General features: G+C 39.5%; 1 protein-coding gene across 3 annotated transcripts in view; it reads left to right on the top strand.

Annotated features, from left to right (window-relative positions):
• The window catches only part of fhod1 (formin homology 2 domain containing 1), a 302,751-nt gene extending 282,451 nt beyond the window's left edge, over positions 1-20,300 (top strand). For all 3 annotated transcript variants that reach the window (XM_072279446.1, XM_072279445.1, XM_072279444.1), the window contains 3 exons: positions 3,994-4,147; positions 5,810-5,986; positions 18,309-20,300. In XM_072279446.1, the coding sequence (XP_072135547.1) occupies positions 3,994-4,147; positions 5,810-5,986; positions 18,309-18,391 (414 nt within the window). In that variant the 3' untranslated portion in view covers positions 18,392-20,300. The remainder of the gene's footprint in view (positions 1-3,993; positions 4,148-5,809; positions 5,987-18,308) is intronic.
• Positions 20,301-20,738: the final 438 nt, after the last annotated feature.

Here is a 20,738-nt window from a genome sequence, read left to right as displayed (position 1 = left end):
TAGGTTAACTGGCCACTGCAAATTGCCCGTATTAAGAAGGTGAATGGTGGAATCTAGGGGAGCTGATGGGAATTATAAAGGAATAGAAATAGAATTAGTGTAACGAGGTGTTTGATGGTCAGGTGTTGGGTTGGCTGAAATAGAATTAGGGTAAAGAGGTATTTGATGGTCAGGTGTTTGGTTGGCTAAAATAGGATTAGTGTAACAAAGTGTTTGATAGTCAGCTAGATTTGGATGGCTCAATGTCCTGTTTTTGTGTTGAATGGCTTTAAGTATAGATTTCAGAATTCCAGGTCAGAGTTGTATCAGTAATAGAAGGTACAAGCAGCTGTCTGACAATATAATAGGAAGTGTAGAGAGGAATATGACAACTGCATGGATCACAGCAACCCCAGAGGGAACTTTGACTGTCTTTGTGTTCACGTCTCGCTTTCTGCCCAGCCACATGAAAAGCTGGTCACTACCTCAAACTGTGTGAGCTTGCGCTTTTATCTGTAACTTAGTCCTTAGTCGCCCCGAGTGAGGGATTTACTTCTGAGTGGGTCAAGACTCAATGAAGTGACAAAATGTAAAGTTTCTCAGAGATTCCATTTCAGTTATTTTCTTCCTTCAGCGAAATCCTTCAGTTTCTGGGTGTTTTCAGGTTAAGTAATGAGGCATGAATGAGACAGTGGGAAAATCTTCTTTGTCTCCCCGTGGAAATTAAAGAGAAGGCATATATAAATATACATACAGTAATTGGATTTGGAATATCAATCATTTTGCAACAAGGTGTGCAAATATTGAATTTGAAACATTTTTGCATGGCTTGAAGTTGATTTATTTTTGGCACAACGAAATCCAGAATAGCAACATACTGTCTGTTCCCATCCATTCAACTTCAGGTTGGAAGGTTTAGCATTGAAAGGACCATGTAAGGAAATTCTTCTACCTTGCCAAAGGGCACTTAGTTGCCAGTGACTGATTCATTGAACCAATGTAATGGAAGCACCAGTAAGTGCTGTTGAAGTTTCATGACTTAACAGCATTTGTAAGGAGTGAATGTGCAATGTGGGAGGTCAGCCCCCAACAAGTGCTCTGCTTCCAAGGGCTTTGGCCTCCTGCTCTGCATGAGATCATCTTTCGAAGACCCCAAGTACCACTGCAATTCTGGGTGGACACTGGGGAGGTCTACATAGTAGCCTGGGACTGTAGTTCAAAGTGAGTTTCTAAGTGGTGAATTATGGGCTTGTATTTCCTCTCTTGAGGACTTGAATATATATTCAAATGGCCAGAACTACCTTATCAGATGAAGCGCTTTAGTAGCTACAAATTGAGGAAAAGACATGTTACTGCTTTGGAAACTTGCAATAATGATACTACCGTGGCCTGCTGTTTTGAGGCAGGAATGCAACCTTTCTTTGTCCCCCAGTAGCTCCCCCTCGTCCCCTTACCAAGCTACACCATGAAAACTGAACCTTGGATCTCATAAGGTGTCGAATTTCTTTAGGTTCAAGATCTTTGCTGTGGGTCTGAAAGACTCTTTACAAATATATTAAAGATATGCAAAAAGGAGGCAGAGAAAATTTCTTGAACCTAGGCAATGTTAGCTGTTATGGTGTAAAATAAAAGCAAGATATCAGAGAAAATTAGTTTCAGATAAGGGTCTATACTAAACGCCAAGTCTTCTGCAGAAATTAGGCTAAAGTTGTAATTTAAACTAAGGAAGTTATTACATTGCTCTTACATCCTAGTTAAATGCATTGAGGTTATCTGTAAGGCCATCAAAATAAAGCGGTGGGCATGCAAAATGCCATGTATCAAATTTACTTCTTATATCTGCCTCAGCTAACAATTTTTCAAATGACTTTTTTTTGCTTTCCAAAACACACCGGCATAGCTTACCACGTCACGGACTAAAAACACACTGCATTTTTAATTTCAGTAAGTGATAGCAATACTAAAGGTACTGCGTAATTCACAAAGTTACTCAGCAGTGCCACTGTCGTAGGCTGCCCCTGCGTGCTCTGCCGCAGAGTGGAAAAGAATCATTATTTCCAAATAGCTAGAGAACTTTGAAGACAAGGAGGAATGTTTTGAGAAAACTGCATCAACACTTAACGGACTGAGTAAAGGTGCAACACCGTGTAGCGACCCTCATCAGTTTATGAATATATTGTTGTTAACAAGTCTCGGCTTTGTTTGAGGGAACAGTATAATCAAAAACAAATTAGGCTATAAACCCAAGTTTTTAAAAAATGGGGCAAACAAAGAGATCAGTAGTTTATTCATTTCTTTGAGAGATTTTTTTTTCTTCTTTGCCAGTTGAGGAGAAGCATCCTGCTAGATTGGAGCTTTGCTCTCATGACCAGGTTGGCAAACTGACACTTAGGAAGTATTTGTATTTTCCCACAATAGTAAAGCAAGGCTCATACCACTCCACAACACTCAGAGCGAGAAGAAAATGATTCTAACTTTACAGCGCACATGTAGTCTAAACTGAGTTTTCCATTAACAACTGTAATTTTATACCAGATAATTAAATCTGAACTACTGGGCCTCTGGTGATTGCCTAGGTCACGGTGGCTGGAACAAGATCTGAACTTTTTCTGCAGCACACAGGGAATTTCTAGCTATAAAACTCGCGTGTACACACCATATTTGTTTTCTTTTTTTTAATTAGACCCTAAATAGCACAATATCCCTCTTTGCTGTAAGCCAGGTTATTCTAGTGTAGTCAACATGACTCAAAAAATCGTTTTCTTTTCTGTAAATGGGCAAGTATAGTTCACTGCAGAAGTAGTCTTGAACAACTTTAACCCTTTGATTTGCTTCAGTTACTTAGATGTATTTTACCAAAGCACACTTGATCTTTAACCATGTCAAATGTTTATCATTCTTCCCGACTAAGGACGTAAGGGATTAAATGGAGTTCAGCCCTAGTAGTGGAAGCTGGGTCCATACAAAATGCATACCTAATAAAGGACAACTCCCTTCTGAAAATACAGATCCTTAATTCTGCAGGGGTCATAACTTATCAGAATGATTGATGAAATATTTCACTCTCCCCTCATCCGCAGCAATTAGTATAAATACAAGCTGCAAACTTAAAGGAGCATTGCTATCCAAATTAAAACTGTGTTGGTGTCATTTTACTGTAAAGTTATTGATATGTGCTCTGAGTGGTATAGTCTTATTATTTTATTTGTTTAAAACACATGAATAACAACATTAATTAATCACTGATGTGTGGCTGTTGGCATGTAATGGGGGGAAAAGAAACCCCAGAAAGAGTGCATTTCCATCTTTAGTGCTAGAAAACATATAAGCATGAGGGAGCTGATATGATCTATTTTAGCACTTCTACCCAGAAAGATTCTAATTTGCTCTTACTAGGAGCAAGAGGAAGAAATGTGTGCGCTTCCTAACTAGTTTACATGCGTAGGTATTCGTGCTGCACATGCAGCAGAAAACAATCTTCAGCTTTTTTTTTGCTTCAGAAAATTTGAATGGGTGTTTTCTTGTCCATTGTTTAATTTAAAATTACCTTTCACTTTATTTTTTTCTATATCATTAACTATCTGTTTTTGAGATGGAAAAAATGTAGGTGATCTTTATTTGGTTTATAACTCTGTCACATATTCGTCCTTCACTGCAATAGATCCAAGGCTCAAGCTTTCTAAACAGCCAGCACAGGACAAAGGAAATGTGAACAGAGCACTGCTGTTTGATCACTTGCTCCTCTACTATACTGTCTGATATTCAGTTAGGTATTCTGTTGGCTTTGTCGGGTGTTGGTTTGCATTGGTTGAACATAATAAGTGCCAAAAAGCAGGCAAAAAAGCTTATTAAAAGAATCCACAGAGATGCTGGACAAAATTTCAGTAGGTTTCTGTCTGAACTCAAAATAAATCTTTATGTAAGTTAACTGTTGGAAGTGAGGGGGGAAATGCATTGTGTGGAAACATGGTATTTATATCTAAATGAGATGTTTTTCTTTACAAACTGTAACAGACAGCGAAGTTCTCTACTGCGGCCAGTAGTACTGAGAGCACCCAGGCACCTGACTTGTCAGATCCTCAGCAGCAGGAAGACGAAGCACATGAAAACATGAAAAATCTCTTGACCACTCCCGAGCCACAAACCCGAAGGAGCAGAAGCAATAAATGTAAGAAAATTTGTTCTGTCTTCTTTGGAAGGACTCCATCCCTTTCTAGTGTAATGTATGTGTCTAGCCACAGCATTCTATCATTCTCTACTATATAAATCTCACAACTTTCAGGTTGTATTTCATATCCTCGTGCTGTCCAATTGAAACTCATTGAGTTCTAAATGATGATACAATTAAAAATTCTAAAGTGTTTACAACTGTAGGATTTAGTACTGCACCATAACAGCTACTATACATTTCCTTCCAACTTGTTTTCCTCCTTTTCCCACCTGCTAGTATTTGACCTGACTGAGAGAATAATCTATAATGCGTCCAATACAGTTCATCATATGCATCATAGAGACCATCCTATCTCAGCCTGGTATGGCAACTGCTCTGCCATGAGACTGCAAAAGATGGCAGAAAGTTGTGAATGCAGACCAGTGTATCTCACAAACCAGCCACCCTTCCATTGACTCTGTCTGTACCTCTCACTGTTTTGGTGAAACAACCAATGTAGTCAAGGACTCCACCCACCCCAATGATTCTCACTTCTCCTCTTTCCCACCGGGTTGTTGCTGGTGTTCCTGTCTATGCCCTGTTGTGCATTGGGCAGCAACTTTGCCAATACTTTTGCATTTGTCTGTTGTTTACGAGGCCGAGTTCCTAGCTTGGTGCTCAACTCAACACAGATGGAAAGCATGCAAGGAGCTGGCTGGGCTCGAACCCGGGACCAGTCACCTCAAAGTCCGGTGTGGATACCACTACACCAGCAGCCAGCAACTCCCACTGGGTAAAGGATTCAAAGGCTTGACAATGTGTACCATCAGGTCAAGGACAGCTTCTATCAGACTCCCAATCTACCACAATGTGACCTTGATTATTTAGGACCATGCACCATGCTCTCTACGTGGCTGCAACACTACCTTCTGCATTTTTCTTGATTTTTGCTACTTCAATGTGCACCTGTATGAGATGATCTCCCTGGATGGCAGACAAAGCAAACCCTTTCATATATCTCAGTACATCAGCCAAAAATAGACCTTTACCAGTTCTCTATTTATTAAATTGCATTTGAAGAAGATGAGTTTGGCTTTTAGTCAAATCAGATCATGCTATCATTTGAGATTTACCAACATGTTATAACTCTTAGACAGCAAAACCTGTAGCAACCTAATCTATTTGACTGCCTTCATACAAAAGATCTGTGGCCCATGAGACCACCAGCGCCTCAGGCTTGTGAACCCTGAGAGAAATGTCGATGAATTATTAACCCAATTCACTGCCCAGGCAGCACTCTCTCCTAATGAGTCAGGGTACCGGGGTTTGGTCAACGTCTTTTGATCAGTTTTTGGGGGAAGACATCAAGCCAATTATTCTATGGATCACCATCCTATGATAACACAATGTAAAGAAATGGGGTCTATTGAATTAACTTCAAAAAAAAATCCACGGACCCAAAAATCAAGTAACGTTTATCACTGAGCCTGTGCATAGGGCTGTGAATTTCACTCAAGCGTTTACGGATACAATATGAGAATTAAACGCAATGACCAAACATTTTCAGATCAGCAAGTGTGTTTTTGCCACCTTCAATCACTGGAAACTCTTGCATTTCAGGTGTGGAAGCTATTTTTGAAAATTATGAGTTTTTTTTTGGTCTCCTTTTGATCTTTATAGCTGTTGGACGAATCAGCCCACCAAATCTTTCCACCCCTAAAGATGAAGCAGCAAGTCCAGCTGATGATGCTACTGATGAAATCATGGACCGCCTGGTAAAATCTGTCACACAGAATCCGAATCAAAGGACATCTACTCCCAAGGAACGCAAAAGATCGAGAGCAAACAGGAAATCCTGTAAGTATATCTGGCTTTAATAATTGCTTGGGGAAGGAGTGGTGGTGATGGTGAAGAGAGGAAGAGGTACTGTATTTCCCAGGGCTTATAAAACTGGGAAAAGAAACTAGACTATGTTTTATGTGACTGATTCCTTATCTGATAAGACGGCTTCTGAAACCATTTTTGAAATGACCCATAACAATTGATTTAATTCCATATGCAAAACATTTCTGTGGTCACCAACATCAGACCTCCTTCTACTATTGGCTATCCAATCTTTTCTCATAGCTTCATAGAGAAGAACGAAAAACAGTATGGAATCAAGTTCTGCAGTTGATCAAGTCTGTACCAATAATCAGGCACCAGTTTTAACACTAATCATAACCCAACCTATATTATTTTTCTCAGGCTCCTGTCTTCGCCACCTCTCTATCTAGATTCTAGCACTTGCCTCCCACCAGAAGCAGCTTACAGAGGTTGCTGCCACATTTGTGTGATGTGGGAGTCAATCAGGGTAACCAGTGGAAACCTCAATTGTCCACAAGAAGAATATCCAATCTCCGTAGTGCTGCCACCAGCAGTCAGGATTAAACCTGGGTCACTGGAGATGTCAAGAAGCAGCTCTGTTAGCTGCACGACTGTGAAACCCTTCAAAAGTTTCAATCAAAATCTTTCTGACCCTTATAAACACTAATGGATATATCCGAGTTTTCCAGTCTTACCCCATAAAATGAAAGTGATATAGAACAGTACAGCACAGAAATAGGCCCTTCAGCCCATGATGCTGTGACAAAATAATTAACTGGTATTAAAAGCCCATTAAACTAATTTCTTTTGCACACATGTCCATATCCCTCCATTCTCAATGTGTTCAGATGCTTTATTTGTCTTCACTACCAACCCTGATGGTGCATTCCAGCTACCCATTACTCTCAGTAGAAAGAAAGTTATCCCGCATATCTCTTCTCACCTTAAATGCATGCCCTATAATAATGTATTAGACATTTTGACACTAGGTGTAGGAGCCATGCATCAGTTCTCTACCTGCATTGCATTTTGCGTTGCGCGCTTATGATGTTTCTTCTGGTGACCAGTAACATGAGTTGGCTTGGGGTAGAAGTGAAGGGAATGAGTTACATCTTCGCACTTTGTTCTTTGCAGTTTACTTGTGGCTGGGGATTGATGGAAGTCGTATCTCTTGCTGACCACTCAATTATGTTTAGCTTGCACTTGGGTATCCTTAAGTTTCATTGCTTCAGGGTTGTATGGTTGCTAATAAAGTATTGAATACGTATCCTCGACTTTTGGAGCAGTCATTATTGGAGTGAGGATGCATCATACGAGTATAACAAATCCATAGGTTATGTGAACGGCAATTGGTTTTGCTGCTACATTCTGTCAGCAAAGGCTTTCAACAGTTATACCACACGGATATCAGCAATCGGATGTGTCCACGAAATTAGAAGACCTGCAGCCTGGAGCAGCTTGTAGCAAGTAATAACCCTTTGCTGGTTCATGCTGTGTGTTTGGGTTTGAAACACAGTTTTGAATGGCCAGCGTTGCCTATCCAGTTGGGGAATGAAAGCTGTATAGTGGTGTTTGCCTGAGTAGTGCAACCCTTGGTTCCATTGAAATGCTGAATTTAATTTGCCATTGTTTTGCCTGGTTCGTATACTTGGAAAACAACATGAATTCAGCTGGAAGCAGTAAACTCAAAGTCAAGACTAAAAGAGAAATTAAACAAACTTGTGATATTGAAGGTCACATTGCTTAAGGAAATGGATATTTTTGTAAAGCCACAGAACAGACTGTGACTGTGTAAAAAGCTGATGACTTTCGGGATGACATACAAGCTGAAGACAGCGTGTCTAACATGCATGCAGCACATTCTATTGCTAGCAGAGTGACTCATGCATCTGGTACCTCATCGGTATGCATTAGAATGGAAGCGGATTTAGCTAAGTTATAAGCAAGACAACAAATATTGAGGGATAATCGTGTACTGGAAGAACAGATGGAACAGCTTCGAAGAAACCAGGAAGAACAGGCAGAACACATTTGGAGAAACAAAGAGCAACTTCAGAGAAAAATGGAGTAGCTTAATTTGCAGGAAGAAATTGCAGCCAAGATGGCCAGAGTTAAAGTGTTAAGGGCTTCAAGTACTGTGGGCGCTAAACGTGCTCCAGTAAGACAGTAGCATGGGGAGAGGTCCTATGTTGACATGGAACAGAGAAAGTCCAGCATACTCAATGTCAATGTGGATAAGTTTGTTGCTCAAATGTCTATGAGTGAAAATTTGAACCCATACAGTAGTTCAGGGTGTTGACTCTCAGCCTGCACCAAGGAGGCACTCTGAACCTATGCCATATCTAATAGCACAGGCTGCTTCTGAGGACTTTGATTTATGGTATGATTACACTCATGTTTCTGATGATAAAGGTCCAAATGGCGCACTGGAGGCCATAAGGATACAAAAGGAAATAACAAGCATAGTTATGCAACAACAATGTTTGCATCTGTACCTAAAAGAGAAACTCAAATCTTCAATAGTGATCCATTGCAGTATTATTCATTTACGAGGGTGTTCGAGAATAGGACTGAAGGCAAGAATGATGATTATGGTGATTATTTTCACTATTTTCCCGAACAGTTTACTGGAGGTTACCCTAGAGAGCTTGTCAAAAGTTGGCAGCAAGCTGGCCGAGAGCAGGGATAGCTAAATGCACAAGTTTTATTACAGGAACATTTTGGTGATGAGCACAAAATTGTTGCGCCCTACCTGGCAGAGGCTCTTTCTTGGCCGCATATCAAATCAGAAGATATGAAAGCTCTTCAAGAGTACTGTTGCAATGCCATGAAAAAAGTGCAGCACAGGTGCGAGTTGGACATGCCTGCTAAAATGAGGATTGTTGTCAATAAATTGCCGGATAAACTTTGGGGAAAAATGGAGATCGGTGGACTATAAACTGCAAGAAAGGCACGACCGTGAGGTTACTTTCACTGACTTTGTTAACTTTATTAAAATGCGAGGAAAGATTGCTACACACCCTGTGTTTGGAAAAAAATACAATGTTATATCACAGACAGTAAGTAATGATGTGATCAAAACTGTCTTTTTTTTAATCTTTTTATTAGTTTTCAAGGTCATAAACGTATTAACAATAGTGATATAAAGAGATTGGAATTACATTATTGATAATAAACATATAGAAAAGAAACTACAAATAGTACAAGTGTAATAAACTTCCAAACTCGTGATATAATTAATCATGAAGAGAAAAAAATAAAAAGAAAAAAAATCACAAAGAAACCCCCCCCCCAAAAAACAAACAGAACAAAACAGGCTGAACCAATATATTAGATCAAATACATTCATTAATGTCATCAACTCCGCTCCTCTAGTCATATATTCTAAGTTAATAAAAAGGATTTGGAAAAGGTCAAACTGCATCATATGAAAATGTTGAATAAATTTATATCATCAAGCCCTATTATATCTAATTTTTTTCCAACCCTCTTTTATGGATCAAGCCTTTTTGATATGGAAAACTGTTTCATGTCTTTGAATATAATTTGCCCAGATCCCATTTTTTTTTTAGATATTTACAAATAAGAAGCTTTTTAAATACCATGCTGTCTACACTTCCGATTTCATACCCAACTGATATCACACAAAAAATTTTAGGCTTAAATCCTTATCAGAAGGGATTAGTAACAACTATTTATGATATAATTATGAAAATACAGCCAGGTATATCTGATAAAATTAAAAATGAATGGGAAAGGGAACTTCAACTTCACCTACCTATAGAGAAATGGGAGAAAAATTTTGAGCTCTTCCTCTATATGTGCTAAACATACGCTGATACAATTTAAGGTAGTGCATACGGCACACATGTCTAAAGATAAACTGGCTTGTTTTTACTCCCATATAAATCCTATTTGTGACAGATGTCACTCTGAGGTGGCCTCTTTGACTCATATGTTCTGGTCCTGCCCTCTCTTGGAAAAATTTTGGAAAGTTATCTTTGAGATCATTTCAACAGTTTTGCGTTTAGATTTACAACCCCATCCTATTACGGCAATTTTTGGTTTGCCAATGATGGAACATAGCTCTTTATCCTGTCGTATGATTGCATTTGTTACATTAATGACCAGAAGGTCCTTTTTATTGAATTGGAAAGAGACCAATCCTCCTACTACATTTCAATGGTTTTCTCAAACTATATCATGTTTAAATTTAGAAAAAATCAGAAGTGTAATTTTTGATCCTTCGGTTAAATTTGAAGAGACTTGGAAGCCATTTATTCAACATTTTCATATGATGCAGTTTGACCTTTTCCAAATTCTTTTTATTAACTTAGAATATATGAATAGAGGAGCAGAGTTGACGACATTAATCAATGTATTCGATCCAAAATTGGTTCACAAATTTGTTCTCAAGCTAAAGAGAGCAGCTTTGCTACTAGTGTGGAAAGTGAAACTACAACTGAGTCCGGAACTGATGAAAAGGGTACAGATTCGAAACAAGCCACGAATGAAGCAATCACAGCAGTGAATACTGCCTTGGTATCTCATGGTCTTACGGTGGCTGGCGGTCATGATTGTAAACTTCCTGTAATTCCAGTTCAGGTGAAGTCTAAGAAGAGTGACAAGACAGTGCTTAGTTATGCTTTCCTAATCAAGGAAATACAGCAGTGTTCTGCACAGTGGGTATATTGAACATGGTTAGCCGCACAGGAAAGGGTACATGCATTTTCTTATGTACAATGAGTCATGTAACTATGTCATTTCAGCATTGGAAGTGGCTGTCGTAGATAGTGAAAGCTACTGTGAACCACCTTACATGTTCACACAAGAACGTACACCTATCTACAAAGGCAACATTCCTCATCAGAGAGATCTTCAGGAATGGTCTCACCTGAAGCGTATCCATTTGCTGGAAATTGCTTCAGAAATTGAGCTGTTGATAGGGGTGAATGTGCCAAAGGCATTGGAGCCTTTACAAGTAATTTGCTGTGTTAATGATGGGCCCTATGCAATCAGAACAGTGCTGGGTTGGACTGCTTACGGACCATTGAAAGGCGAGCATGGTGGTAGAAGAGACCAGAGCTGACAATTAATGGGATTTCAGTTTTGAACTTGGATGAACTTTGGCAGCAACAATTCAAGACAGATTTTCCTGAATGCAGTCAAGAGGAACGATCTGGTTTGTCAAGAGAAAATCACAGTCCAGGATAGAGTGCTTACTAGAAGGAGGGCATTTACATTAATATTGAGATTTTATGTCTCCTGTGTCTTTGTAGCATGTAGTTGTAATTATTCTAATATAATAATAAGGGGACTGGAATATCGGAGCCACACAACTGTTCTCTATCGGCACTGTACTCTGTTGCGCGTTTATTAGATTAGATTCAACTTTATTGTCATTGTGCCGAGTACAGATGCAAAGCCAATGAAATGCATTTAGCATCTGACCAGAAATGCAAATAGTGTTATTTACAAAATAACTGCGAATAAAAAGTAAGTGCTACAGCACACAAATATAAAAGTACTGAGACAGTACAGTATGGGTGCGATATTGCTTAGCGCTGTGATGTGAGGTTCAGCAGGGTCACAGCCTCAGGGAAGAAGCTCTTCCTGTGCCTGCTGGTGTGGGAGCGGAGGCTCCTGTAGCACCTACTGGATGGGAGGAGAGTAAAAAGTCCATTGTTAGGGTGAGATGCATCCTTGATAATGCTTTTCGCTCTGCCCAGGCAGCGTTTATGGTAGATGTTCTCAATGGTGGGCAATTGGGTGCCGATAATCTGCTGGGCAGTTTTCGCCACACACTGGAGTGCTTTGCAGTCCGGTAGGAGACAATTGCCATACCACACTGAGATGCAGTTGGTGAGTATGCTCTTAATGGTACAGCAGTAAAAGTCCGTCAGTATCCTGGGACAGAGGTGAGCTTTCTTGATGCTCCGCAGGAATTAAAGGTGCTATTATGCCTTTTTGATCGTTCAGGGACCAGGTGAGATCCTCAGAAATGTGGACACCAAGGAATTTGAAGCTTGGCACACACTCCACTACAGCTCCGTTGATGTAGGTGGGGACACGAGTGTGGCTCCTAGCATGCCTGAAGTCCACAATGATCTCCTTGGTCTGCTGAGTGTTAAGGGCCAGGTTGTTGACAGCACACCACGCAGACAGGTGCTGGACCTCGTCCCTGTAGGCCGTCTCGTCATCCCCTCTGATCAGGCCAACCACCGTCGTGTAGTCTGCGAACTTGATTATGGAGTTAGGACCATGTACAGGAATGCAGTCATAGGTGAAAAGGGAGTACAGAAGAGGGCTCAGCACACAGCCTTTCAGCACGCCGGTGTTCAAGGTGAAAGTGGAGGAGGAGAGGTTGTCTCACTTAACTGATTGGGGTCTGTTAGTCAGAAAGTCCAAGGTCCATTTGCAGAGGGATGAGCTGATACCAAGCTGGCGAAGTTTGGCAATCAGCTTGGGGGAGATCACAATATTGAATGCCGAACTGAAGTCAATGAACACATTCTGACGTAAGAGCTGGGGCTGTCCAGGTGGGTCAGGGCAGAGTGAAATGCTGTGGAGATGACGTCCTCTGTTGACCTGTTGGTGCGATAGGCAAATTGATGGGGGTCCAGGGTAGTGATCAGACAGGATTTCAGATGTGATAGAACCAGTCTCTCAAAGCACTTTGCAATGATGGGGGTGAGTGCAACTGGACGGAAGTCATTCAGGCCCGTGGCAGTGGAATGCTTTGGCACTGGCACGATGGTGGCGATCTTGAAGCTTGTGGTATTATTGTAGCTAGTCACGTAAGTGTGGGCAGGATAAAAGGGAAGGGAATAAGATATCTTAATGCTTTGTTCTTTGCATTTTGTTTTGAAGCTGGGAGCTGGCTGAGGTCAATAATAATTATGCTTAGCTTGTACTTTGGTATACCTAAGTTTCGTCACTTCAAGATTGTATGTTTGCTAATTGCTAATAAAAGATTGAATACATATCCTTGACTTTTGGAGCAATCGTTATTGGAGTGAGGGCACATCATATGAATATAACAAATCCATAGGGTCACCGGCAGCAGCAGTTGGTTTGGCTGTCTACTCTGTCTATGCCTCTCATGATCTTGTAAACCTTTATCAGATCTCCACTAAACCTGTGCTGCTCCAGAGAAAACAATCCAAGTTTATCCAACCTCCTCTCATAGCACATGCCTTCTAATCCAGGCTGCATCCTGGTAAACCTCTTTTGCACCCTCTCCAAAGCCTCTGCATTCTTCTTATAATAAGGTGACCAGAATTGAATGCAGTACTCCAGATGTGACATAACCAGACTCCTATAAAGCCTTGGACTCAGTACCTCAACTTATAAAAGCAAGCATGCCATACATTTCTTTCCTACCCTATCAACATGTGCAGCCACTTTCAGGGAACTGTGGACTTGGACACCAGCTCTCTCCACCAATAAAGTGTACTGTACCTTTTCTAATGTTGATAGTCATTGTGATAGATGTAAAACTGAGATAGCTACACTGACTCATATGTTTTGGTCTTGTTCTATATTGGAACAGTTCTGGGAGTCAGTTTTTTCACCAATTTCTAAAGCACTTGAAATTAATCTACAACCTAATAAATTAACTGTGCTTTTTGGAATAATTCCTCAAAATATTCATGGTATTTCTGCATCTGACCAACATGTTATTGCATTTGTTACATTGATAGCTAGGAGGGCCATTTTGTTGAAGTGGAAGAATACATCAGCTCCCACTTTGTCACAATGGTTCTCTCAAGTGATGCTATGTCTTAGTTTGGAGAAAATTAGAAGTCGAACCTTTGAACCTTTATTTGATTTTGAGAAAAGATTGGGCTCATTTGCTCGTTATTATCATTTGAGCTAATTGGTAGATTTTTTCCATGATCTAATTGTAAATTTTTTGGTATATTTTCTTTTCTTGCTGGCGGTTTGATGTTTATTTTTAGAAGCTTTTTGTATGACGCCTGGCTCTGGAGTTGTACACCTAATGGTTTTTTTCCTCACTTTTTCTGTTTAGTAGGTTTTTTTTGTTATCACAAATTTTTTTTCAATCTTTAAGATAATGTCTTTTTTGAGACATTGTAAGTGTTGTTACTTCAATGTACTTGTGTTATTTCTTTTGTATAATATAACAAAAGATTTGAAAAGGAAAAAAAAGAAAGAAAAGTGTATGGTTCCTTTCCACATGATTTCCTGCAGTACAACATTTCACACTTCTCTGAATGAAACTCCATTTGCCAATTTTCCACTTGTTTCTGCAACTGATCTATATCTCACTTTATCCTTTGGCAGTCGTTGAACATAGAACAGTGCAGCACAGAAACGGGTCCTTCGGCACAAAATGTTGTGTCAAACCAATTAAATTAGTAATCAAATAGCCAACTAATGAATCCCCTCTGCCTACACAATGTCCATACCCTCACATTCATGTGCCTATCTAACTACCTCCTGAAAGACCCTAATGTATCTGCCTCTCTCACCAGCCCCAGACACCCACCGCTCTCTGTGTAAGGGCAGCCCCCTCGCATCTCCTTTGGACTTACTCCCATCACCTTAAATGCATTCCCTCAGGTGTTAGAGAATTCAACCCTGGGAAAAAGATAGTGCCTGTCAACTCAGTCTATGCCTCTCATCATCTTGTAAACCTCAATCAGATCTCCCATCAGTCTGCTTCAGAAAAAACAACCCAAGCATGTCCAACCTCTCACTACAGCACATGCCCTCTAATTCAAGTAGCATCTTGGTAAACCTCTAATGCACCCTCTCCAAAGACTCAACATCCTTCCTATAATCAGGCAACCAGAACTATATACAGTACTCCAGATGCGACCTAGCTAGAGCTTTATTAAGCTGCAACATACCATCCTGACTTTTGAACTCAGTGTCTCAACAAGTAAAGGCAAGCATGCCTTTTGGCCTGTTAACCACCCTATCAGCCTATGTAGTCACTTTCAGGGACCTGTGAACTTGGACCTCAAGGTCACTCTGCTCAGCATCACTGTTAAGGGTCCTGGCACTTAGCAGTGTGTTTTCACTTCACATTTGACCTACCGAGATGCACCACTTCACATAAACTCCATCTGCCTTTTCTCCACCAATTTCTGCAGATGATCGATATCCTGCTGTATTCTTTGCCAGTCTTCTCCACTATCCACAATGCCACAAATCTTCATGTCATCTGCAAATTTGCCAATTTACTCATCTACATTTTCATCCAGGTCATTTACATACATCACAAGTAGCAGAGATCCCAGCACAGATCCCCGTGGAACACCACTAATCAGAGACCTTCAGCTAGAATAAGTTACTTTGAGCATTTCCTTCTGTCGTTAATGGACAAGTCAGTGTTCAATCCAAATGGCTAATTCACCATGGATCCCATCCATCTTAATCTTCTGAACAAGCATTCCATGAAGGACCTTGTCAAATGTCTTACTAAAATCCATGTAGTCAACATCCACAGCTCTACCTTAATCAATCTCCTTCATCACCTTGTCAAAAAACTCAGTCAAGTTTATAAGACACTACTTGCCACTCACAAAGCCATGCTAGATCTCTCTATTTATGCCATGATCTTCCAAGTGCTTATAAATCTTATCCTTATGAATTCTCCCCAGTAACTTTTCTATCACTAACGTGAGATTCACTTTTCTATAGTTTCCAGGATTATCACTGGTTCCCTTCTTGAATAATGGAACAACATCAGCTACTCGCTTGTCTTCTGGGACTTTCCCTGTGGCTAAAGTGGACACAAAGATATTGATGAAAGTCCCAGCAATCTAATCTCTTGTCTCTCTCAATAACCTGGGGTATATCAGGCTCTGGGGACTTATCCACCTTAATGCTCTTTGAGAGACAACAGAACCTCCCCCTCTACTACCTTCTCCCTTCAATTTCTTTGCTCATTTTAGGACAGGTTAAGCCTCTCATGTACACATGCAAGTTACTTTGTGTAGCTTTGAAATAAATCAGTTGAATTATTGTTTTACATTGTCCAAGCATTTGATCCACAGGACTACTTTATGTCTGTGGAAGCTACATTATTCATATTGCTGTTATTCCTCAGGACATAGAAGGCATTATTGGAAAGTCCCACATGATGCTGTAACTAGCTACCACACTGGTCTAGCTTTTTAAGATGGAAAATTATTTAATCACTTTAATAAATAGCCTTTTGCTAGATAACTCCGTTTTATGGTTGTAACATGCTGACTTTCATTGTGCAAAAAAATCGATTGCATTATTATAATAATAGTTTTCTGTAAAGGACCATGTCATAATAAGAACTGCTGGAGCAAACCAATTAATGATCAGTTTGAAACTGTCAACTGGAATTAAAGTTTCTAATGTATTCACACCATTGGAACAAAAATGCAGCACAGTGTCGGTACTTGAGACCATGATGTGCTGTCATTTTAACTTACTCCCATGGTCAATCTAAATCATAACTCCTACATTGCCTATAACTATCCATTTTTCTTTCATCCATGTGCCTACCTAAGAGTCCCTAAAATGTCCCTCAGCTATCAACATCTACCACCACCCCTGGCCGTGCATTCTAGGCACTTATCCCTCGGTGTATATAAAAAAAAGAACAACTACCCCTTACATCTCCCCTAAACTTTCCTCCATTAACTTAAAAAGATGCCCTCTGGTATTGGCCATTACTGAAAAGAAAGTTGGTCGATCATTGACCTCGAGGCTGGAATTTATTACTCCGTAATAGACTTATACCATACAACAAACAAATACGTTGTTCTTGTGTGGAGCTTCAACATTGTAAAGTATCTCAAGGTGCTTCACTAACACATTATTCAAAGAAAAATTCAAACCTAGCCATGAAGGAGGGACTGGAGGTATTTTGAGTGGGGAATAGCCATCGATAGCAGGGTAATGAAATTCGAGGATACATCAGAGGGCAGAAATATAGGAGGGAAAGCTCTTGAGGTTCAGAGGACTGGAGGACCTTACAAAGCAGAGAAAATTGTTAAAATTGAGATCAACATACACAAAATGCTGCAGGAACTTAGCAGGTCATACAGTATCTGTAGAGGGAGATAAATTGCTAGAATTGACACAAAATGCTGGAGGAACTCAGCTGGCCAGGCCACCTGTATGGAAAAGAGTAAACAGTCGATGTTTCGGGCCAAGACCCTTTGTCAGGAGTCTCGGCCTGAAACGTCGACAGTTTACTCTTCCCCATAGATGCTGTCTGGCATGCTGAGCTCAACAGCATTTTGTGTGTGTTGCTTTGGATTTCCAGCATCAGCAGATTTTCTCATGTTTGTTAGAATTGAGATGTTGTCGGAGGAGGAATCAATCTAAGATACAACATTAACAGATGAACAGGGGGCGGGTGGCTGTTGCAATGGGCGTGAGTTCTGTGTTAATTGACAGTAGGTGTAAGTAGGAGATCACTTTGAAGACTGTGGTGTAGTTGGGTTGAGTGGTCGCAAAGCAAGTGGAGGTTGGGGGTGCATGTAAAGGAAATAGAATTGTAAGTTCAGTTGAGGTTACAGAGTGCACTGAAGTTGTTAATAGTTCAGTTTCAGGCAGTAACTTGGGAGCTACATGAATCAGAATCAGGTTTACTATCACTGACATATGTTGTGAAATGTTTTGTTCCGTCGCAGCAGTAAAGTGCATTACATAAAATATTCTATAAATTATAATAAGAAAGATTTTTAAAAAAACAAAATAAGTAGTGCAAAAAGAGACTTAAAATGGTGAGGAAGTGTTCATTGTCTGTTCAGAAATCTGGTGGAGGGGAAGAAGCTGTTCCTAAAATATTGAGTGTGTGTCTTCAGGTTCCTGTACCTCCTCCATGATAGTAGTAATGAGATGAAGGCATGTTCTGGATGATGGGTGCCACTTTTGAAGATATTCTCAATGGCAATGAAATCAGTAATTAGAATCAAGTTTCTTCTCTGTCTTCTCAATATAATACAGGACCATATCCAGTTCTCATCTGAATCATAAGAAGGCTGTTCCTCATACACAAAATACCTGCTTTTCATAAAAGAAAAAATATCTTAATTAGCACTTGAGCAATAGGAGATAATTGTTATTTTCCACTGGTGAATAGTCAGCTCTGAGGATAGAACATTTTTTCCTAGTTTTGCCCAAGATACTATGTTAATTACAATATCTCCCACAAGAACAATAATCACTACTTCTCTAGTGGCAGTGTGTCCTATTTGGAATTGCTTTAAAATTGTAACTTTTGCAGTTAAGCTCAGGTAACTAATGTAATGGACAGAACTGTTCTGTACTAATATCAACTCGTCTTCCTTTGCAGTGCGAAGAACGCTGAAGAGTGGCCTGACCCCTGATGTAGTCCAAGCACTGGGTTTGTCTAAAGCATCAGAAGTCGAAGTGTAAAACAACTTGAATACAGATGAAACAAAATTTGGTGCCTTAGCGTTCAGACATCTAAGCTAACAGTGCAAAATATACAGAAATCATGATTGTATTTCTTAGATTTGTGACAAGCTCCGGAACTTTACAAGTACCCTTAATTGTTATGACGGACTTGGTCCTTATCTTCACGCATTGTTGGATGGAATCTTGTATTGAATATAAGTCATTTTCATAGGGTTCACAAAAGTCAATAATCCATCTCATTCTAGGTAATGGATTTGAAGGGCAAAGCAGTCATAAACGTCCTTTCTCCATTTAGGCACCAGCCAATATTTTCTGCCTAAATCATAAGCATTCAAATAAAAACCTGCATTCATATCCTTACCCAAAAATCTTTATCCAGTACTTTATTGAAGGCAGTGATCCTTGCTGGAGTACAATCCTCTGGATATTGTTCATTTTCCAGTAGCTTACAGGGATGAACTTGAATAGTTGTGATGGAAAGCAATTAGAAGATGAAGATCTTCCCAATTCAGCTTGACCCTGTCCTCAGCGAAAGTGCACTTGTGCACTTTTAGAGGAAACTCAGCAGGATGGACTCTTTGTGCAAGCACTAACCTGTCGAGATATTGAGAACCCACTCTTTCCACTGTTGGCAGTAATTAATAAACTGACTCCAGACCATGGATTGAACTTCCAGTTTTTTATGGCTCACCCAATGTGTTTTATCCCCTTGAGCCAACAGGGTTTGCCACTAAACTTTAAGTACTATAGAGATGTATTAACTTTGGGTTTAATGTAACAATTTTGTCTACAACCATGTTTTAATGTTGTAAAATTGCTGGTTTTTTAACCATGTTATAAAAATATTTTGAACTGACAGGGTGGAGAATTGTAGTGAATAATAATGAATTACTACATTGTAGTTAAAAAAAAGGATAAAGTCTATTTGTTTGTTAAGATAACAATAAAAGTGTATTTGGAGGTGTCTTGATGTAGCATGATTAAAAAAAAGTCTGATATCAGATATGCACAGACCAGCACAGTCTGTGTTATCCATATTGTTGGATATAGATTTGCACTTGGAAGTCACCTTTATCTTTATGGCAGTATTAAGATCACACTTTAAAAACCACTAATTGTGACAGCTCAATAAATACAGTGGATTCTGGTTAAACAGGACACATCAGGGCCAGTACATTTTGGCCCAATTAAGCAGCTTCCCCGTTAGTCAAAGCTTCATGGAAATAGTTAAAAGGCTTAACAAAGATAAACTAGCATTTAAATGTGTAACAAATTACGCATTTAAATAAAATACAGAACAAATTAGAGCACTACCCGTGCTACTACAATATTATAAAACTATGTATTAGTTCTAACAGAAGGACTCATCGCTGCCGCGTCCTTTTGTTGACTGTAAATGATCAAAATTAGCACAGTCATCTGATGCAAATAATGAATTGCCTTCATTGCTTTCCTGTGTAAAAGCAGTGTTGTGTCTAACAGCCACGCAAGTGCACACAGCTGATGCTAGTTAGAACCTGATCGGTATCAGTCTCCTGTCCCAATTAAGCAGCATTGTGTCCTAAATAAACGAAGGGAATCCCGGTTATTTTAACAATTTAGTTTTTATTCTTTAAGAGTTGTCCAAAATAAATGGCTGCTTCGATTAACCGATTACCCAGTTAACCGGAATCTATTATATATTAGTTGCAGAGTTATTCTGACTACAATGTATAATGCTCCAAATGCACCTTTCTTTGAGTGTTTTGCAAGCTGACTTAAACAAACATGCAGATTTAAACAATGTATTCACTGTTACAAATGCGTATCATTCTACTTTTATATATAAAGAAGTCAATTGTTCTCTAGGATTGTTCAATGTATTTTGATAAACTTTATTTTTATTGTTTTTGAATGTTTGTATTATTGCAGCAATTAAATATTTCACATTTTTCTTGTGATGCTTTGCTTTTTACTTTGTAGACTCAAAGGTGATGAAGATTATGTTTCATTCAGTTTATCTTTGCCTACTGTTAGTGCATTGTGCGCAAGTCTTTGAAACGTGGTGGCTCTCTAGGTTACAGAAGACATGATTGATGGAAATCTGACTCTGCAAATATTCCCATAATTTTCAGTTAGGGAGATTAGTTACAGAAGTACAATTATCTCCAAGAATTTTAGAACAGAGTTAGAAGTTAGTTAATTCAAAAGACAACCAGTCTTTAAAATGCTTGGATATAATCTTCCAGCAGTAATTAAATACCATCGTCTTTAAGAATCCAGCTGCTGCTTTACAGTGGAAGGCCACTTAGGTGATTGGCATTGGAAACTGACAAGGCAATGTCTTTTAGATTAGGTTAGATTA

The sequence above is a fragment of the Mobula birostris genome, chromosome 15 (assembly GCF_030028105.1).
Source record: "Mobula birostris isolate sMobBir1 chromosome 15, sMobBir1.hap1, whole genome shotgun sequence".
In the NCBI taxonomy this organism is placed as follows: Eukaryota; Metazoa; Chordata; class Chondrichthyes; order Myliobatiformes; family Myliobatidae; genus Mobula; species Mobula birostris.
This window is presented reverse-complemented; position numbering and strand designations above follow the sequence as displayed.